This window comes from Phragmites australis, chromosome 6, assembly GCF_958298935.1.
Source record: "Phragmites australis chromosome 6, lpPhrAust1.1, whole genome shotgun sequence".
NCBI classification, from domain to species: Eukaryota; Viridiplantae; Streptophyta; class Magnoliopsida; order Poales; family Poaceae; genus Phragmites; species Phragmites australis.
In genome coordinates this window covers 3918571-3940181 of record NC_084926.1, presented here as the reverse complement: position 1 = coordinate 3940181, position 21611 = coordinate 3918571, and the positions used below count along the sequence as shown (strand labels likewise).

The window sequence follows — 21611 nt, the reverse complement described above, 5'->3', positions numbered from 1 at the left end:
TCCGGCGAAGCCTTTAAAAGAACATCGGACCATCTGACATGTTGATTTGAAGTGCCTCTTCAGAGTCAAAACACCCCGACATGTTCAACCTGCAGAGTGTCGGACCATCCGGCGTTGACTTGTACTTTTTCTAGCTACGTCACTAGAAAAATGTTCTGGTGCTAGTACCTTTTGTGTCACCGGACCATCTGGTGAACTCAAATAATTTCTGACTTGAACCAAGAATGCTCTGGTGAGTTTAACATGTTAATCGTCGGACCAACCATTTTAGCCATATTCTTCTGAAGTCGTCTAGTTCAACCATTCTCAAGTTCTAACTCCTCTACATCTCATCTATGAGCTTCTTTAAGCTACTTAGTGCTAGAATTTTATAAGTGTGCATCCAACCAAGGCTAAATTAACCTAGGTCAAACTACTACTCTTAGCCCTTCTTTATAGTACGGTCAAAAGATTATGAAAAAATAGAACATATACTACACTAAGTGTCCTTAATCTCCTATGACACTTAAAACTAGAAGATCTTTAATCTTAATATACATATCCTTTGATCGTCCATAGAATCGCCTTAGGGATCAAGAATACCATAATATCATTGTGAACTAAATCTATGATACCATTTAAAACACACTTGTTAGTCACAATGATACAATTGTCATTAATCACTGAAACACTTACCATTTATCTAGAGGCCCAGATGTTACAGCATCATCCTGTTGTCCCTGTCGACTGCTCAAATAACAGTGATATACATCTACAACCACTCGTTAGGGTTAAACTTCCCATCGTACTTCTGGATTGGGCCCGCTTTGAACTTCTTGGGCCACCGTATCGATCGAAGCTCATGTCAGAAAGCTTCACAGACTCTGTCGAATTCTTTAGGAGGATACGAGGGCAGACTACCATGCATGTCCTTTCGAACAGAGGGGGGGGGGGTTCACATTGACTGTTCCATCCTAAAGATTTGTGTTCGTTGTAACGTCGATCATCTTCACGGTGTTCTTTGTGACTGTTGTCTATCACTCTCCGTAGATCGTGCCGATCATTAGGAACGTGATTACTTAAGTCTCCCTAATTCTTACACCCATGGAGGGGGCAGTTGCAGTTCGACCTGTAAGGTTGTACTTGAGGTCGACTTTCCAAGCTTCCTGCTTGTGACCCCTCCACTCAAGAATGTCTGTGTCCATGGCTCCTTGAACCAGCATCTTGCTCGCTATGGTGCCTAGAGTCACTAGGATTATTTACTCGGGCAGCTTGGATATGAGCCGCATCGAGTAAAGTCTTGACCTGATTAACCATGGGAGTTAAGGGATTCATCGGATTCAACTTAGGAAGAGACCTTAGAATCAGATGAGCTCTCTGGACATTAGCCTCTAGAGTACTAAAAACATCACCGCCGAGGCTTAGCTACGGTTGAGCCGATGAAGCTCCGTGATGACTGTTCTGAGGGAGTTCGTTTCTCGATTTTGGGACCGCTGCTAGTGGGAGTGTGCCCACCGAGAGTTGTTGTTGAAGGATATGAGGCACCTAACCTCCTGTAATCCGTTGATGAAGGGTTGTGTCAGAGGGCATGCAAGGCCCCAGCCATAGACGTCTCTGGTGGTATATTTTTAGGCAACGTCAGTACCGTGGGCGGTGGTTGCTGCTGTTGGATCCTCAGAAATTCCGGCACCATCGTTTACCACGACATTTAGATCTTTCGAGGTCGAGTTTGGGGGTGCGCTAGCGACTCCTCCGGTCATGAACACAAATTGATATGTTCAGCTGCTCTGGCTATCGATGGAGCCGTTGTTGCCACTCTCGTGACTTCCATCGTCGCTGTCGGTGTCTATGAATCGCAAAACTTTGGGCGCCATACGATCCCACTCGAGGTGTCCAACCTTGCGGTATACGTTCAATGAGCTAGACTCGAGGATACCGGTGTGGATTAATCCACCCTGATCGTCCCAGTGGGAAATCATAGTTTCGAATGTGATCTTTGATCCGGCTAGAGGCGATGGGTAGATGTCCTTCGCTGACTCGAAGTGGTCGTAGATACCGACATCAGAGAATCCGGTGCAAACGTGCACTCAAGACAAAATCGATCCTGAATAGCAGAAGAAGGCCCCTACCTGACGCGCCAACTATCGAAGATTCGTTCCTGACAATGTGTCCATAAATAACAGGGCTACCTTCGTTGAACAGGGATCGAGTAAGAAACGAGAGACACAATGTAGACAGGTTCGAGCCTTCGATTGGAGTAACACCTTACGCCCTATGTGGATATTGATGTATATGTATTCTATCCAATATGAAGTTAGACCTATTATAAAGAGTAGATCGGTTCTAAACTAAACTAGAGATAAAGTCACCGAGTATCTCCTATGATCTTGATGCTCACGTTGAGATGTGTATGCCTTGAGTTGCGGTCGTTCTCCCCTCGGGGGTTTGGGTCCTTGTCTTATGTAGGGCTGATGTACCACCTCATATTTAGCTGTAGTCGATAGAGAGTCCTTCATCTTATCTATTAAGACAAAACAGATATATCCAGTCAAGACACTAGTCGTACTTGAGTTGGGTAACTAATTGAGACATTACTAGTATACACCTTTTAGATTTCCCTATGTATTAAATACCGCAGATTCAGTTACACAATATCCGGAGGTGTTAAATATGCACGAGGTGTACCTGATTATATACGATATATTCTTATAAGTATATACCACGCAATTAGATATTCTGACATATCTTTTCGAAGTCACCAGGTGTGGAGAACATACGCACCAATCTCTTCATAAACCATCTACATTTACAGGCTGAGGTGAGCTCTGAAGTATGTTTATGAGTGTTACGAGTAACAAAAGAGAACATGCCGAGTCTGGTAACGGGCATTTTGTTCAGGGTATGTAATATTAACGGAAAAGGTCTATTCCACACGTGTGATATAACGGAAAAAAGTCCATTTAGGCTTGAACTATGGAACGGGTTATTTAACACCTCATCTTCTCACACCGGGTTAAATTAAATCACATAGGATTGCGCGGGTTAGGAGCTGAGGACCTTTGTAGAGCGAAGAGATAACTTGGGCTGATTGGTTGTCCGCGTAGAAGAATTGTTCAATATATATTATTTTAATTTGGTTTAAGTAGACGTAAATATATGTCTATAGTCTAGTTCAGTGGATATAAGTTTTTGTATTTACTCATACAGACGAGATCACTTGCCAGTATCATACATCAATTTCAAACGAGTAATAAATCATAATCTTAACTCTTATATCCACTTATACAACCTCAAATTTAATCAATTAAATTAAAAATTACTTTAATTTATAAAAAATATAACTAATTAAATACTATTCTTTTTAACAATATAATTATATTCAATATATTTCCCCCCAACCTCCCTATGCGGTCTATACGAAATCGTGGGAACAACTATCATACCCGGGTGATGCCTCCTGCCTCACCAGGACCGACCGTACGACTTCAACATGTCAAGCCGAAAGAAAGGCTGCGCCGAATCAGAAATTGACTGTTGCGGGTTTGACTGACGAGGGCTAAGATAGTCCACGGCGCGCGGAAAGAGTGTGGGGACGGGGACGGGGACGCTAGCGTGAGCACACCCGCGTGGCCAGTCCTCGGATTATGTTTGCCTTGGATTAGGATAGTGCAGCCGTTTGTCCAAAAGAAATGATTCCTTTTACTGCTTCAAGCCAGTGCAGAAGAGATTTTTTTAATAATATTATTTTAATAAAAATTGCAAAATATAATTTTAAATAAAAAATTGTAGATATATATCTATCGACACTCTAATTACCGACTAGCCAGCTATCGACAATCAGAATACTAACATCCTATTTGGCACTACAGATAAAGTCTTATCGACACATAAAAACCAACATGACCCGTTTGTACTTCATATGCTGATAGGTTTTATCGACATTATACTATCAATATCGATAGAATTTGTTGATACATAGAATACCGACATATACTAAGAAAGACTATGAATCAAATAGTGGGATCTAGAGCACATAGAATACTAACATGTCATGTTGGTTTTTGTGCGCTGACAGACCCTACTCGTATTGCCTATAAGGGTTTAGTGGGCAATCTAAGCCAACTGGCATCTATATATACGATTTTTTTAATTTAAATTATTTATATATTTTTTAATAAAATAATATTATTTAAAAAAGTTCTTAGCTAGCGTGGGGTCATTTTTGGCTAATGTCAGAATCTCAACTGATAAAGCAAACTCTGATGATTCGGCATTAATATCTGGGCTACATCCAGCCGGATGAGATGAGATTAAATATCACGCCAGCTTGAACGGACCCCTTTCACTATTGTGGATGCCAACTGATTTGATTACTCGCCGGTTATTAGGCACCTTGATTGGACACTCCCATTAGCTCTTATTGCTCGTTTCATGATGACGGTAACGATGTTCCAGTTTGGACAACGATACTTGGGCTCTCCTTGCACAGCTTCTACTGGTGTGCAATTCAGCTGGTGGATGAAGCTTAATTTTACTCACGAACTACTTCGAAATCCTGCGTTTTGACAACAATTTTGCTCCTTTCTCGGAGGGAGTCAATGTAGAAACCAGGGTAAGTGAGACTTCGGCACAATTTCTTTGTAAAACACCAAATGAAGAATCTTATGCCTAACCGAAATAGAGTATAACATGTTAGAAAATGAAAGCACTGCGGCGAGATGTGGCCCGCTGATCTCCACATGTTGCACAACCATTGGATTGTCGAATCATCCATGCAAGATTAAAAATTACTCGAATTCAATAAAAAACCACTCAGTTTTATCTAAAACGCTCAAGTTTAAGAAAAAAATAATAATTTAATCTTGTAAAATTGATGATTAATACATCCGAGTTTTAAATCAAATGAAACAGATTTTGTTGGTTTTCTTGTAACATTATCTACATCATAAAAGTATTTATACTTATAAAAAATTTGTATATTTTCTGTAAGAAATATATTTTCTAAACCTATTTAAATGTATAGTTAATTCTTTGCTAATCAAAAATCATGAAACCAATTTTGTTAGTCTTACTATATGATCCTAAGTATTTTAAAAATACATGAACTCATGAAATATTTATTTTAACGTGTATGATTATGTGAATGTGTTGCAACTAGATTAATTCATAACTAACCCATCACATCTCCAAAATTAGTAAAAACACTTTTATTAGTTTACTTATACTATACTTTATGCAGGAAAAATAATGTTAGATATGGAAAATTTAATTACAGTGTTGTTTCTTAATATATTCACTTTATGCTTGTGAACTTGTAAAAATTATGGAGTAATTAATAAAACAATAAATGAAGTGAAACCAATTTTAAAGATCATCTTAAGATAAGTTCTATATAAAAAAATATGTGTTTGTATATTAAGCTTTCTTTTAACATGATGGGTCAAATGATCATGTTCATACGACCCATTTCAACATTTAAAAAAAAAAACTTTCTCTCTATAAAATATGATGCAAACAATATTTTTTATGAATTTTTTCACAGAAGGTCTTCAAATTATCTGTAGTATTTTTAGATTATATATATATATATATATATATATTGAATTTAAATTTAAAATCGGTCGATTTCTAAATATGGTGTGGATAGAATTTGCCAATATTCAAGTGATTTTTAATGATTTTTCAAACCCTGGTCTTGAGGAAATGAGCGTACAACTCAAAGGAGATCTTCATCTCCCCATGCTGCTCCGAGGAAAATTGACCAGGCCACGAGAAACCAATGGACACTGTTTTCTTGCTTGGATACACAGGATTGATGCATATCTTCGTATAATGGACATCCTGAAGCTCCCCCGGATCCAAAATTAGCTCATTTAACTAACTCATGCGTTTAGTATTTCACTTCACACACCAGTCTGACATGTGCATATGGTATTTCTTTTCCTAACTAGTGTGGTTGTTAGGCCTTAACCCCATGACCATGTGAAATCAGATTCATGACAAAACAAAGGAGAACTGTTTGGTATCCCAACAAATATCAAACGCGGTACAATAAGCAGGTACGCGGCCGTGGTGCGGCCAATCTAATCCAACCCAGTCCCCAATCCACGCGCAGGCGCAGCACCTCCTTGATTTCTTTCAACGCGCTGCGCGCAGGCCAGGCGGCCAGCACCGTCACGGCGCACGCCGCACGCGGCCGCCTGCTGCAGCTCCAGCTCCAGCCAGTACTGTTCTGGTCCGGCCATGCGCCACCCACCCGCCCCGCCCCTTTCCTTTCCTTTTCAGGAATCCTCCGCGGCTCCGCCTCGCCACGCCTCGCCCCACCCCCTACGCGCCTCCTAGCCTTCTCGCCTCTCTACTCCGTCGTGGGCCCCGCGTGCAGTTCCGTGTTGCGAGAGCATAAACAATGACCGGGCCGGCCGGCCCCGACGCCTCTCTGCCTTTATGCTTTGTTTATGTTTATTCGCGGGAGGTATGGCAATTTTATGCTTTGTTTATGTTTATTCGCGGGGTACGGTAATTGCGTCGCCTCGCGTGAGCTGTGGCCGGGTCGGTTTATTTATGCCAACCTGCCAATAGGATCGAGTCCCCCGTCTCGAGACCCCAACCCACCCGGCCCCAGCCCCCCTCTACTACTACTCCTTCCCCCTTTCCTCTCCCCTCCGCCCGATCCTTTCGCATCGCGTCGCATCACATCGCAGGTTCGCAACCACCGTCGCCGGGTGAACGGAGTGGTTCGCTGCATCGACCTCTTCCGACTTCGCCTTGCCGGACGCGCGGAGTTCGGGGTTCGGCGAGGTCTCGGTTTGAGGAGTGGGTGGGGGCAGAGAGAGAGTAAGATCGGCGGGGATGGCGAGGGAGCGGCGGGAGATAAAGAGGATAGAGAGCGCGGCGGCGCGGCAGGTCACGTTCTCCAAGCGCCGCCGCGGGCTCTTCAAGAAGGCCGAGGAGCTCTCCGTGCTGTGTGACGCCGACGTCGCGCTCATCGTCTTCTCCTCCACTGGGAAGCTCTCCCAGTTCTCCAGCTCCAGGTACGCGCTCCGCGTGCATCTACCCCCTCCCTCCTCTCTATCTCTCGCGCGCCGCCGTGTTTCGATAGATCTACCCGCCTCTTCTCCCTCCTAGCCTTCCGGGGCTTAAGATCCGGCCTGGCTAGGGTCTTACCGCGCCATACTTGCACTCCATGTATATTTGTCGTCCGGCGATGAATTTCATGCGATGCGTTGATATGGGTCGCTGTTTTTCCAGTGGAAGAAACCTGTGTTTGAAGCAAGCGCCGATCTCCGGAGAAATGGAGATTTTTAATATACTCTACTGTAGTTTGACCATGTAATTTTCTTTTTCCCGTTTGGGTGTGTGGACTGAGGAGGCATCTCCGCTGCTGCTAGTACAGTGACTAATGTTATTTGCTGTGAGGTGTGTCTGTGGTGGGGGTAAAGTCACGCTGCTAATTGTGTACGGCTGTCCTTGTGATTTTATGTGGTGCTGATAGGGTCTCGTGCTTCGTGTGATGCTGCAACTACGGCCTGTTGGTTAGCCTTGTAGAGCTTTGTTTTTGTTGTTAAATCATGTGCTACTGTTTATTGATATGGACTTTATTTTTTGTTGTTAAATCATGCGCTACTGTTGTTTGATATGAAATCTGTATTTGTTGTTAAATCGTGTGCCACTCTTACATGCATGCATGTTTCGTCATCTGTTCTTTTTGGCGTCTGCTGAAAGCGAGCCTTCCTCAAAGCAGTCATTTATGTGGTGCCTAGATGTTACGCCATATGCTTGTTTGTGATATATTCCACTTTGTCCAGGTTTTATTCTTCGCCGCGGTAGAATGTGATTGTTGGGAACAACTTCAGAGTTTAGACTAGAATAATGCTAACACAGTATATATGTTCGAGCTTCTTGCAGCATCGTCTTTGTTTATGTTCGATATACCTCATTTAATTTCTTATCAAACATTAACTAAAATGATGCCTCACAGTTCTTTAACTTATATGTATTGGATTGACTAGTAAGCCTTGTCATTTTCAAAGAATCATGATCTTGTAGATGCACTTGTTTTCTTCCCCACTCGATGATGCATCTGCCCCTTTTTAACGAGAGATTCGTTCGTCTTTCTGGTGCTGTACATATTACATTAAAAAGTTTTTCCCAGTTAAACAAATGATGCCTATTCTTTGTTTGCACAATTTCAGCTCCATGATGTGGATTTACTTAAAATTTCTTTCTTTTCCTACCGATGCTTATTATTTCAAGTGTTATTTTAATTTGCATCAATTGATAAGTCCACATACTATGATCACAACATTTACTTCAAACAGAAACCTCATTGTTAAGCAATAGTGCAGTTTTATGTAACAGCAATGGATCAAAGCGTGTGTTTCGAATTTCTTGGATGAATATGGATCATATCGATACATGTTGCTTTGTTTTGCTGAATTAGGGTCTCCAGATTTTTAGTTAAAATCAATTCTGTACTTCTGGTTGAATAATGTTTAGTTAAGGTAGCAACATGATGAAGTGATATGATTCTTGTAAATGACAAATGTTAACGTAGAAGAATAACTTCTAGCACAAACATGTGTTGTCACGCCCCGAACACGGGCCCACGCGAGAGTCGCCATATAATTATAGATTAAAAACCCATAACCATGTTAAGACCAAAAAACTCAAATAAAATTAGTGGTATTTAGAGCAACTAGCGGAAGTTTTATTTATATGAGAAGTCATAATTACATGGTTAAGTGTCTTCTTATACAACTTATTTTGATGTAAACAAAATATTAAACACTACACTATTGAAATATTCCAAAATTTCCGGCGCATAGCATCTAGTTGTCGATGTCTTGATCATGAACTTGAGATTCTACGTTTGACACCCAAGACATTGTATGTATAAATAAACTTGAATTATTCTAATATCAAATTTTTGTTATTTATTTGACTCTACAGAGATTGTCTAATCATCAATATCATATCGTGTTTTGTAGCACGACAGGGCCTGAGCTTATCCTATGGACAATCACAAATGACACTTTCAATGCACGTCCCACACCATACAAGTGAATAAGATAGTCTCGATTACATGACCTAATTGTTCATGAGGCACACCTGGTAATTCAAAATGTATCGATTGTCCACGTCAGTATCTGAGTTTTTCTTATGGACAATCTCAAATGATACTTTTAATGCACATGCTACACCATACAGGTGAATAAGATAGTCTCGGCTACATGACCAGATCGTTCACTAGGCATTCCCAGTAACTCAAAATGTATCAACCGTCCACGTCAGTATCCACTCTACTATTAGTGATCGACAACATATGTATTTCTATTCTAGAAATGCAAGCATAACTTTGAAATGTAACATCAAACTGCAATATTAATGGATAATAATGCGTGATAACGGGAAATACAATATTGAAATATAAACAGAAAATAATTCTGATATAAATGTGTTACTCTAAGAGTGTGTGAACGCAGCTTGCCTCTTACTAAGAAAACTAGAATTCTTTCGTTGACTAGATATAGCACCTTTGTCCTGTCAGAACCGACGGTTGAAAACCGATGTTTATATATATCTCGACAGAAAACCCGGACTATAACTTGACAAAATATCCACGCTAACTATAGGCAATAGCATCCTAATGGTACACTAATGATCTTAACTAATACTAATATATGGCATACATGTATAGGTGTGTGTTGTATGAGGAAGAGTTGAGTGGAGGTGTGAGTGTTGAAAGAAGACTTGCTTGTGTGTATGGTCAGCAGCAGGTGGTGCACTGCTCTATTTATAGGCCTCGACAACTTGGCCGCTATGGAATCTTTGCGTTCTGCGTTGATAAACATGCAAGCTAGCGTGTTTCCTACTCCAAAATAAACCAGACTGAGCTATGTGCTCTAGTGGTATAGGAGTTAAGATTTGCTTTGATGGCCCAATAGTCACTATCATGTAGTATCGGTGGACTTAAGTCAAAACAATTAAACTCACACAAGCCTATGGGTGGCTATGGATTCGGTGCTCTGAGCAAAAGTAGAAAAACAGTGGGCTTTGCTAGAGTCACATGACGTGGAGATAAGCAAGGTAAAAAAAAGTTGTGCTTTATCAGTGACTTATAACTTTATCCAAACCAAATATTGGGCACCTATAGTATTTTGCTTACATGATAGACTAGAGTCAGATGTACTATGTGCTGCCATCTGCAATCCAATAGCCCATAGTACTAATGCATTTGACTTACTGGTGGGCCTAGAAGTGAATTACTGCAGTCAACTCTAATGGTTGGCACACTAGTCATGACATGTGAGCCATGGTAGAGTTTCACTTTCATAATGCAATGTAAGCTGTAATTATTTTTAAGTACTAGGCTAATATGTGGATCAATTCAAATATCATAATTAATTAGCCAAATTTCTAATTATCTTGTTCCTCACAGGTGTTAAAGTAGAAGCAGGTCTGATCTCGTCTATATAAAATGCATTATATCTTAAGTTCACCTTAAGAATGAAGATCTATTGCTGAATATAATTCATTATTTAAGTATATTAAAAAAATTGAGAAGGCTGGTGCTGCTTCATGTACTTTATGGCCAAAACAATGGGAAGGTAACTTGAAAATGTTATGCAAAATAGAACTTGTTGATTGAGTTGTCGCATGTTTTCCTTGATCTTACCTGCAGTAAATGTACCGGTAGACTTCACGAAAACATGCTAATTAACCATTTATCCACTGAATGTCATACCCTCTATCAACTCGATATATCTGCTTTATCTTATTCCGTTTGCCTAGTTCAATCGTCACTGAAGGCTGATCATATTAACATATAGACTAAGCTATTTGTAACTGACTGATTCTTTCTTTGCAGCGGGTTTCTTCGAACCCTGAACTTGAAACTAATGCTGACTCTTGTTTGAAATATGCTAGTTATTCTATTGTTTATGCATATCTCAATTACTGTGTCACGCTGCTGTGTACAACATGCCTGCCTTTCTTATTATGATATCTCCAACCATGAAAGCGCCAATCCTCCCCCATTCTCGTTTATATTGCTGAAGAAGATTTACTGTAACTGTCAACCACGCCTCTGTAATTATACAATCAGCCTTTATATAATTGTGTCCATGCTTTCATCACCAATATTTAATTTCAGTTTCGTTTTGCTTGATTTGTTGTAGCTTGCTATGGTACTGATATTGCCTTCCCTTGGACAGTATGAATGAGGTCATCGACAAGTACAACACACATTCTAAGAACCTGGGGAAAGCAGACCAACCTTCGCTTGACTTGAACGTATGTAATCATTCTTTTCTCGTACTGTAATGCTAATAAGTACTTACAGTACTTGTGTAGTACTCAAAAACCCAGGAAACAGCAGAAATTATATGAGAATATGTTTCAAAGTGGGACATTTTATGCCAACGGCCTGGGCTAGTTAAAGCCCTCATATAATATGCATTTTTTTTTCTGGGGTCATTGCATTGAAATTTCGTTCCTGTTCCTAAAAATACTAACGATTACTTGAAAGAAACTGCATTTGCTCCTTGGGGTGATCACCCTGGTTGGCCAATTGCGCCACTACTTACAGTATGCTAATTGGCAATGTTCTTTTTTCCTTTTTGCTTTTCATAAGCTATGAAACTTATCCTTCAACACTTTTCATTAATGGCTCGTCAGATATTGCACTCTCACCATGCTAAGTGGTACAGTACAGCACAATAATAGTTTCGTTTAATGGATCACGAGAACAAGCTGAAGGGGTTTATGGACTAATTGCTATTCAGAAAGAACAAAAATGAAAGTAGTCCATTCACTATCTCTTCTATATAATTGTTTTTCCGAGTCTGGCAAGAATCTTAATTCTTGCTTAAATTTCTCTTGGTACCTTTCAGAGATAAATTACTTTTGAACTTAAGCATGTAGTTGCGAAACTTGCCATGTGATTTGTAGGCTTGTAACTAATGTTTTAATATCTTTTTCTCTCTCTAAATGGTACTGACATGCTTGTTGCACGGCATGTCTACTTTGTTGCTAATATTGACAGTTCTTCTTTTCCTTTTCAGTTAGAACACAGCAAATATGCGAATTTGAATGAGCAACTTGCAGAAGCAAGCCTTCGACTTAGGTATGTCCTATTCCTTATTTTTACATGATCCATGGAAGCATTTGCTTCTGATGAATATGCTTATGATGTTTCATGTCTTATTTATAGGCAGATGAGAGGTGAGGAGCTTGAGGGATTGAGTGTTGAAGAACTCCAGAAGTTGGAGAAGAACCTGGAATCTGGTCTGCATAGGGTGCTTCAAACCAAGGTATGATGATTCAACGCAATCCTATTTCAGTTTCCATCAAGTCTTGCTTTGTATGAGCAACTTTTTGATTGGATATATGATTGCAGGATGAACACTTCTTGGAACAGATCAATGAACTCCAGAGAAAGGTAAGGACCAATTGTTGGATTGGATATATGATATATGATTGGATATTTGATGCTGCGTTCTAGGTTTCGGCTTGATCCAAATTGGCTGTCCAACGATGGCTCGATACAACGCTGTCCGCGTCCACGGCTGGCGGCTCGCCGCTATCTCCATTAGTGCAGTATCGGTCTCCGGGACATCGCTGGGTGGGCCTAATGGCAAGAACATCCTCCCGGATTCCTTGTCAGGGCCTCCATCTGGTCACTGTACCCCCTCGGGGTTCATGGTTGCCACGCGGGAAGCCCCACCTTGCTTCCCCAACCGCTCTACGCCGTCTACGGTTCATCTGGTCGTTGCTGCTGGATAGACCTTGGTCACTGAACGTAGTAGCCTTCGAGCGTCCAAGAGTGATGCTGTCTCCCTTCTTCCTGCTTCGGCACCGCGCAAAAAAAGCCTACCTGCGGCTCTCGACGGCCGTTATCTCAACTACCTCTCCTGGAAGCATCGTTGTGCCGAATGCCGCCTTCCACCGAGGTGCTTCCGTTGTCAGGGGTTTCGTCACCAGGCAAAAGATTGCAAGCGTCTGCGAGGATCCTCCTTCGGTTCCGAGGGAACTGGACGCCGACACCAAATCCGTCGCCTCTCCTCTGTTGGATCCATTCCGGTGGGCTCGGTGGCCGGGAGTGCTACCCCACCGCTCTCCTGGGAGGGCCGCCACGGTCGACTGCCTCTCTGTGCTGGCTCCACTCCCTCTGGCTCCGCAGCCCTCGGTTCCACTCCTCCAGGTTCTTGCATCGCCTCAATCCACCTCCCAGGAGGTCGATGCTCTTCGCTCTGCACCGTCGGTTCTGAGAAGTATCGTGCCTTGGTCTGGCTTCTTCTCGGCGGAAGAATGTCTCTTCGGTGGGCTTTCATTGCCTATGGGAATTGCGCTCGAACTGGTTTCAAGGCACCAGGGTTGTCGAATTTCATCAATGACGTTCTTAGTCCCGGCAGAGGATTTTTCCGTTAAGGGGTTCTTCCCCCAGAGCTTCTTGATCGAGTGTCGGTCTCAAGCGACGCGTGACACCATCCTTGCTCCCAGCGGGAGGCCTATGGAAGCAAGTGTTTGTTGGTTCTTCTTCCCCTGGACGAGGCTGTCGTTTGCGGCCGGCGGGTCCCTGGCCTTCCGTGTTGTCATCTCTCTTTGGGGCATTCCTCCACACACCTGATCCATGGCTACGTGCAGCATCTCCTTGCCTCTCACTGTTGGATTGAGCGGCTTGACAATGAGGGTGTCTCGCGAACCAGACAGACCTGACAGACCTCCGCGTTGTTGCCTTGATCGATCATCCAGAAGACATCCCTCACAAGATGGTCATAGAGGTCACGGAACCTTCCTCCGCCTTCGCTACGATGACCCTGAGATGCAGCATCTCTTCGGCGGCCTTCCGCCATACATCATGGAGGCGCCAACCTTGAGATACGAAGTTTCTTTACGCATTATCTCCCTGGCTGAATTTCACATGCCGTCGTCCTCCAGCAGCGATAGTGCTGTGCGATTCGACGATGGGGTCGGTGGGTTTGATGCCATGGGCCGCTCTTGCCTGCCTCGGGGGAGGCGGTTGTCGAACAATTTACAGTTCCTCCGTGTCGTCTATGCTTCCGACTGAAAATATTTCACAAGCCATGGCCAGCCCGGCTGTTTCGGCCGAGGCTCCCGCGCTTCTCAACGGTTGTCCAGATCCTCCAAGCGCAGACGATGTCGCTTCTCAGCGGCCGAGCTCCATCGTCGCTGAGAACAATTTACAGGCATTTGCTGATGCCGTCCAGATGGAGGTTCAGACACCACTTGCTTCAAAACTTGCCCTGGTCTCGCACGTTGCTGTTGCGCTGCCCTTTCCGCTGCTGAAGTGAAGCCAAAGGATTGCGAATCAACCGTTATTGCGGGTCAGGCCGGCTAAACAAGCTGAGATGGCTCTGATGCGCCGTTTTGGTATCCTCTCCGAATCCGCACCCGTTACTAAAGAAGCGCGGAAGGCGTATAAGGAATTCTTCAAAGTGGAATTATGCGGGGATCACCTGGCGGCCATCAAAGACCTCTTCCTGTCCCTCGGTAAGACCTCCACTGCAGTCGCTTCTTCGGCTAACTGACGACCTCGGCGCTTGTGTTTGGCCGCTTTCCGCGGTTGTTGTTGTTGTTTAGATGGATCAGACTTCTATTCTCTCTTGGAACGTGTTGGGCCTTAACTCCCGCGGCTCGGCGCGATGCTGTTCGCCTTCTCGTTGACGACAATTGGGCACCTTTTCTTTGTCTCCAAGAGACTAAGCTAGATATCACCCTTCCAGCGTTGTTTCCTCGATGCTTGGTTCCAATTCCAAAGATTTTGCGTTCTTGCCGGCTTGTCATATGCCCGGGGGGGGGGGAGGGGTGCTGATTGCCTGTCGCTCGGATGTCGCGTCCTTGTCTTGTGTTCAAATTGGCTGTTTCTCTGTCACGTCTAAGGTTTCACTTACCTCCGGTGACCACTCGTGGTGGCTAACTTCGGTCTACGGCCCACAGGAAGACAATGAAAAGACCCTATTCCTGGAAGAGCTGTAGGTCATCCGGGACTCTTGTCTCGGCCCTTGGCTCGTTGTTGGGGACTTCAACCTTATGTTGGTGGCAGCAAACAAAAATAATGCACGCATTAATCGTCGTAACATGATGCAATTTCGTCAAGTTGTAGACGAACTGGAACTACGGGACTTGCACGGTCGATTCTAGACTTCGAGCAACGAACGTGCTAATCCCACGCTCATCAAACTTGATTGTGCGCTGGCCAACCTAGATTGGGAAGAGCTTTTTCCCTTCTCCTACCTTCAGGGTTTATCTTCGGATATATCAGATCATTGCCCCCTTCTTCTTCAATGTAATGCGCCCATCAAGATCAAGCCGAGATTCCACTTTGAAACCTTTTGCCGAAGTTTGATGATTTCCTCGAGGCCGTGGAACGGGGCTGGCGCTGTCTTGATAACGTCTGGGACCCTTTCCGGCGTCTTGACTGCTTACTCTGTAACACGGCTTGAGGGCTCCAGAGCTGGGCGGTGAAAAAAATTGGGAACATTAAGTTGCAACTTCTTCTGGCCAAGGAGGTGATCCTGAGGTTTGATCGCGCGCAGGACGTTAGGTCGCTCTCGAATGATGAATCTGATCTTTGTAAGCATTTGAAGCGCCTCTGCCTTGGCCTGTCCTTGCTGGAACGAACCATCGCACGACAAAGATCTAGGATCTCACAGCTTAGGGAGGGTGATGCAAATACTTGTTTCTTCCACCTGCACGCCTCTTATCAGAGGCAAAGACTCACATTGCCAGCCTTCATGTGGATGATCACTTGGTCTACAGCCATGAAGAGAAAGCTCACGTTCTTCAGAAGTATTTTGAACAATTGTTGGGTGTTGAGGTTGCCAGAATAACTTCAATTAACCTGGAGTCGTTGGGGATCTATCCGCGGGACCTCTCCTACCTTGAGGTGCCTTTCTTCGAGGAGGTTTGGAGTGTGATCCGTGACCTGCCGCCGGACAAGGCTCCCGGTCCTGACAGCTTCATCGGTGCGTTTTACCAAGCAGCTTAGTCAGTGATCAAGACTGACGTGCTCCAGGCACTGGATGCCTTCTTCGCGCAAAATGAGTGGCATTTGCACTGTCTGAATGGCGCCCTTCTTTCCCTCCTTTCTAAAAGGCGGATGCTGCAGCCCCCACTGACTATTGACCGACTAGCTTACTCCACATCTTTCCCAAGCCGGTTTCCAAATTGCTAGCAAACCACCTCACACAACACCTTGGTGATATCATCCTCTTCAACCAAAGTGCGTTCATTAAGGGTCGCTCCATCCAAGACAATTTGAAGTATATTCAACGATCCGCGAAGCTGTTAATGAAGCGGAAAGTGCTTGAGCTGCTTCTAAAGTTGGACATCTCAAAAGCTTTTGATACAGTCTCATGGCCATTCGTACTGGAGGTTCTGCAAGACTGGGGTTTTGAGCGGCGGTGGAGAAATTGGATTGCAATTTTGCTGTCTTCTTCGTTGACACGTTTGTTGCTTAATGGCCAACCTGGACCGCCCATCTGTCACCGTTGTGGCCTTCGCTAGGGTGATCCTTTATCCCCCATGCTTTTTCATCTTAGTGATGGATGTTCTGAATCGTCTCTTTTTCAAAGCTAGCGCCAATAGCCTTCTTCAACCGATTCGCCATTCGGCATCAGTGCAACATGTATGCAGATGATGTGCTTTGAAGCCACGGTGATCACATGCATCCTGGAAATCTTCGGAGCTGCATCGGGCTTAAGGACAATTTTGAATAAGTGTTCAATTACTCCTATCTTTGGTTGCGAAGAGGCGTTGGAGGGTATTCAAGCCATCTTCCAATGTCAAGTTGTGCACTTTCCGATCAAGTACCTTGGTTTACCCTTATCGACCAGGAAGCTCCCAAAAGCCCAACTTCCCAACTTCTGCCGCTCGTGGAGTGCCTCGCAGGCAATCTGTCTTGGAAAGGGTCTCTGCTGAAAAAAAGTGGTTGTCTTATCTTGGTGAAGTCCGTCCTTTCGTCCATTCCTACATGCACTCTTATGGCTGACAAACTGCCCGCGTGGATAATCAAGGAGATCGACGCAATTCGTCGTAAGTTTCTTTGGTCGGGGACCGACACGTCCGTGCGCGGAAAATGCGTTGTCGTGTGGAGTGCGGTCAGCAGGCCATTGAAGTACGGTGGCCTCGGCGTTTCGGACCTCAAGCTCGCTGAATATGCTCTGCGTCTGCGCTAGCTTTGGCTGCAAAAAGTTGATCGTGATCGGGCTTGGTCGGCCATGATCCTACAAGCTGAGCCGGAAGTTCAATCTCTGTTTAATGCTTCTCTTTGTGCGTGGCGGCAATGGCGAACGGGCTCTTTTCTAGACCGATGCATGGCTCGGCGGGTAGTCGATTAAATCAGTTGCTCCTGCACTCTAGGCAATGATTAGTCGTCAGGCAATCCGCACTCGGACGGTGGCAGGCTCTTCAAGGCCGGCGTTGGATCCGTGACATCAACAGGGCACTTTCTGCGCAGCCTCTCATGGAATATATCCTGATCTGGTCTCGTCTTTTGGACTTTCAATTGGATGAGCATACTGAGGATGTCTTTGCCTAGCGATGGTCTGCGGACGGGGTGTACTCGGCGTGCTCAGCATACGATATTCTTCATCTTGGGGTTGTTGGCTTCCAAGGTGCCGACCGGATTTGGAGGACTTGGGATCCGCTCAGATTCAAGATTTTCATCTGGCTCGCTTCGCGGCGGAGCATATGGACTGCGGAAAAGCGCCTGAGACACGGTCTGGATGCTCACCCTACTTGTTGGCTTTCTGATCAGGCGTTTGAGACTGCAGATCACATCCTGGTGGAGTGCTCTTTCTCTAAATCGATCTGGTGGGAGACGCTCCTGTGGGCTCGCCGCTCATGTGTGTTCCTCTCAAATGTCTCTCTACCATATTGGTGGACACACATCGTCTCCATGCAGTCGGCGGCTATGCGGAGAGGAACCAACACACTCTTCATGCTTGTAGCCTGGCATCTATGGAAGGAACGCAACACTAGGCTCTTCGATCATCGGACTTCTACAGTGTCACAGCTCCTAGATCGGATCATGGCGGAGGCTAAGTTATGGAGCTCGGTGGGCGCTCGTCACTTAGGTTGCTTATTTGAGTAGTCGGCTTAGGTGTGCGTCATCCTTATGCTGCTGGACGGGGGAGTTCTATTCTGCGCGTTGTGTTTGTAATTCAACTTTTTGTTCTTCTCCTTCTTAATATAATGATACGCAGTCCTCCTGTGTATTCAAAACCTTATGCTGCTGGGCGGGGGAGTTCTATTCTGTGCGTTGTGTTTGTAATCCAACTTTTTGTTCTTCTCCTTCTTAATACAATAATACGCAATCCTCCTGTGTATTATATATATATATATATATATATATATATATATATATATATATATATATATTCTTAGTTGTTTCTGTTGAAGGCCAATATTTTTTCTTTCTTTTTTTAAACTACTAGATGCTTTAAGCTTTGGTTTGTTACGTTTACCACGCTTCTCATGTTTCAAGAAACCTAATATAACAATATATTGTAATAGCATATTTATGATTATTCTTAATAACAGAATTATGTGTAAACAGTTGATCTAGTGTATCGTTACCTCCAGTATAGAAGAAAACTCATGTGACTTTAGTTTTAATATTGGAACTATAATTCTTGTAAACCACTTATATTAAATAAGAATTAAGCAAATGTGGGGATTCACGAATGGTCCACCTCTAAAGCCCCATTTTATTGGCTATTTGTGGAGAACTAGCTAGCCTGCTGATTTTAATTGTTGTCAAGATCATAAGGTAGCTATCACCTTGCTACATTAAGTGATAATGATTGTTTAGCTTATGTAGATGTTCTGTTAGCTGTTGTGTGGTGATAGGATAGTCTTGGCTCAGTATGGTTAACATGTTTGAGGGAGATTTGGATGTTTGGCATTTAATAACTGAGGTTCTTCAACCATGAGAGCTGGAATGATGATTCATGATATACGTAAGTGGAGCAGTAATGACAGTCTTTCCTCCTAACTTTTGGGGACTACATGGATAGATCCAGCTGTGCATCAAGCCTAGTAGGAGCAAACACTACTTTTTCTAAAAAAAAAATTCTCTAAATGACTTTTAGTAGTCAGAATATGAAGGGACACCTATTTTATTAAAAAAAGGAACTTGGTTGCAAACTGCAGTTGCTACTGTCAATCACTCAATCTGTTGCGACTTCAATGCAAACTTACAGATGTTTCATGTTAGGACAGTTATCTCAGAGTGAAAAATAGAGGTTTTCATGCTGATATTAAAAGCTGTTCAGATACTGCATTAGCAGATGGAAACGAGTGACATGTTCTCTTGCAAAGAGCACTCTTTGGTTTGAAAAATACATATAAAAACTTACCAGTAATATTATGACTTCTTGGTTTGATGTACCATTGTCACTTGATTAGCGAAATGAATTTAGTAATCAATATATATTTGGTAGGTTCCTCTCCTGTTGTCCTGTATTCCTGTTAAACACTAATTTTCATGTCACACTATTTTCCATGTTTTACTGCAGAGTTCACTGCTGGCAGAGGAGAACATGCAACTGAGGAATCAAGTATTAACTGCACTTCTTTATCTAGGAGGAATTTGCCCAGTTGCCACTTAGCTGCGTTTCGACAAAATGCCACCCCTCTCTCACTGACACATGAGGCCACCTGTGTCAATGACATGTGGGTTAGCATGTCAAATCTTCGAAACACAGCTAATTTGGTGGCATATAGGCAATTTTTCCCTTTATCTAGCCATCGTTTCTTTTCAGAAGGATCCATCTGATTTTGAATACATATTTGTGTTTCATTTAAATATCTGGATAGATACAGGTATCCCAGATACCACCAGCTGGCAAGCAAGCAGTTGCTGATACTGAAAACGTTATTGCTGAAGACGGGCAGTCCTCTGAATCTGTGATGACTGCATTGAACTCTGGAAGCTCACAGGATAATGATGATGGTTCGGATGTATCCCTGAAATTAGCGTGAGTCTCGAGTAGCTTTGTTTTTCATGCGCACTAAGTTTTGCTGAAGTAGATCATTTTTTATTTTTTTTGTATTTGCTTCTTAGATCCTGGTTTTGGTTAAGATATAGACGAACCGAGCTCTTGTGTTGAGTCCTATCTGATAAACTAAACGAAGGAGCATATTTAGTCTATCCTTATTTTACTTCTATGGTTGGTCTCACCTTGTTAGGTGTTGGCTTCGATTTGTACTGCCGAAGTAAGGCTTGTGATGCAAACAGCATGCATCGTTTCATATAAATTTGGGTTTACCTGATAGGTTTAGGTTTGGGGGCATATCAATAGAACTAGATGTACCGAGTCTTATCTGCAACCGACTGATATTTCCTTTTTTGTTTTATATTTAATCCATTAGACATTTCTGAGGTCCGGACATTAGTAAAGCTTTAAATTAGCGCTAAGCTACATACAAGTTTTAGATAGAGAGGTAATCTTATAGGTGTGCTCAACGACGATGTTTACAAGACCGACTAAAATTTTATGTTTTATATCAGTTTTAGTAGTGTGGATGGTGTTGTGCTTACCTGATCAACTGAAATTTTATGTTTCGTATTGTTACTTCTAGTGTTTTCCATGATTTTACTCTCCACTGTGCAGGTTGCCTTGTGTTCCATGGAAGTAACAACAAAAAGGTGTCCGTGCGGATCGGGATGGAGTTGCGGCCTCAGCGGATCGGCTCTTGTGTTATGGACAAATCCAGACTGCAATAATCTTGCATTAGAAGCGAGATCAGTTAACCTGGTTTATCATCCTTATGGCTTCATGATGCGATGTTCCGCTTGTACCGTTTGCTAGGATGTTTAGATCCACCTGTACTGTTCTTTTCATCGCTCTTGGTACTGCTGATGCAATTTATGTACCTGTTGCTATCATAAGTTATGTTCTATGACTAGGCAGCGTTCCTATTATCTTTCTGAAACATAGGGATGCGTTAATGTTCTAAGTAGTGTTATCTTACTAAGAGTGGTAAGGTTGAATATGTCAGTGTACTTGCTGTCTGTGAAGATAATTCCTTGGTTCTTATGTGCACTCCTTGGAAAATGAACTAAACTGTGTTAACCCTTGCTAATAATTTCGATAGAACATTTGATGCAACAGCTGAGGGGCTCTCTGTTGATTGTATCTTGTATGTCGGCTTACGCCGCTGCCCCCCGACGTTGGTTGAAAGCGAGTTCGCGGTGTTCCAACGAGGATTGGCTGCGGTCCTACTTATATGCTGTTTGATTTTGAGGAATGAGTTGGTAAGGGATCCATTTGATCTTAGCTTCGAATCCAACTTGTTTAGTTTGAGGAGTGAGATGAGTTCATCCATCACTATCTCATACATCGCAAGCACTTAATTAGTGTAAATACGAGGAATGATGTCATCTCATCAAAATTCAATAGAGGACTCCCATTAGGATGGGTCCTCAAACCAAACACCGAATGGGTACACGGCGGCTTGGCCATGGGGTTACGCATCTCCTTTCAACCCGATGGAAACGGGCCCGTCGACACTGAATTTTCTCCTTTTTTTTAGCGAGGAAGTCGACCTGAAAATGTATACACTGAAACTACAATTATATATACGCTCGCTAAGAGGATTGATCA

The 21611-nt window shown here is 43.2% G+C and overlaps 1 protein-coding gene across 2 annotated transcripts; it reads left to right on the top strand.

Moving 5' to 3' along the window:
• Positions 1-6505: 6505 nt before the first annotated feature.
• On the top strand, positions 6506-20929 carry LOC133921173 (MADS-box transcription factor 22-like). 2 transcript variants are annotated; one of them, XM_062365943.1, is made up of 8 exons: positions 6506-7010; positions 11193-11271; positions 12042-12103; positions 12191-12290; positions 12377-12418; positions 19521-19562; positions 19828-19982; positions 20619-20929. In XM_062365943.1, exons 1-8 carry the CDS (start codon positions 6829-6831, stop codon positions 20641-20643), a joined length of 687 nt encoding a protein of 228 aa, XP_062221927.1. In that variant the 5' UTR covers positions 6506-6828; the 3' UTR covers positions 20644-20929. The 2 variants fall into 2 exon arrangements, with proteins under 2 accessions (XP_062221927.1, XP_062221925.1); XM_062365941.1 differs by having other exon boundaries at positions 6512-7010; positions 19822-19982.
• Positions 20930-21611: the final 682 nt, after the last annotated feature.

Coding starts and splice junctions, on each gene's coding strand:
- LOC133921173 (XM_062365941.1), top strand. CDS start 6,829: ATGGCGAGGGAGCGGCGGGAGATAAAGAGGATAGAGAGCGCGGCGGCG. Junction 12,419..19,520: donor TCAATGAACTCCAGAGAAAG/GTAAGGACCAAT, acceptor GTTTTACTGCAG/AGTTCACTGCTGGCAGAGGA. Junction 19,563..19,821: donor ACATGCAACTGAGGAATCAA/GTATTAACTGCA, acceptor ATATCTGGATAG/ATACAGGTATCCCAGATACC.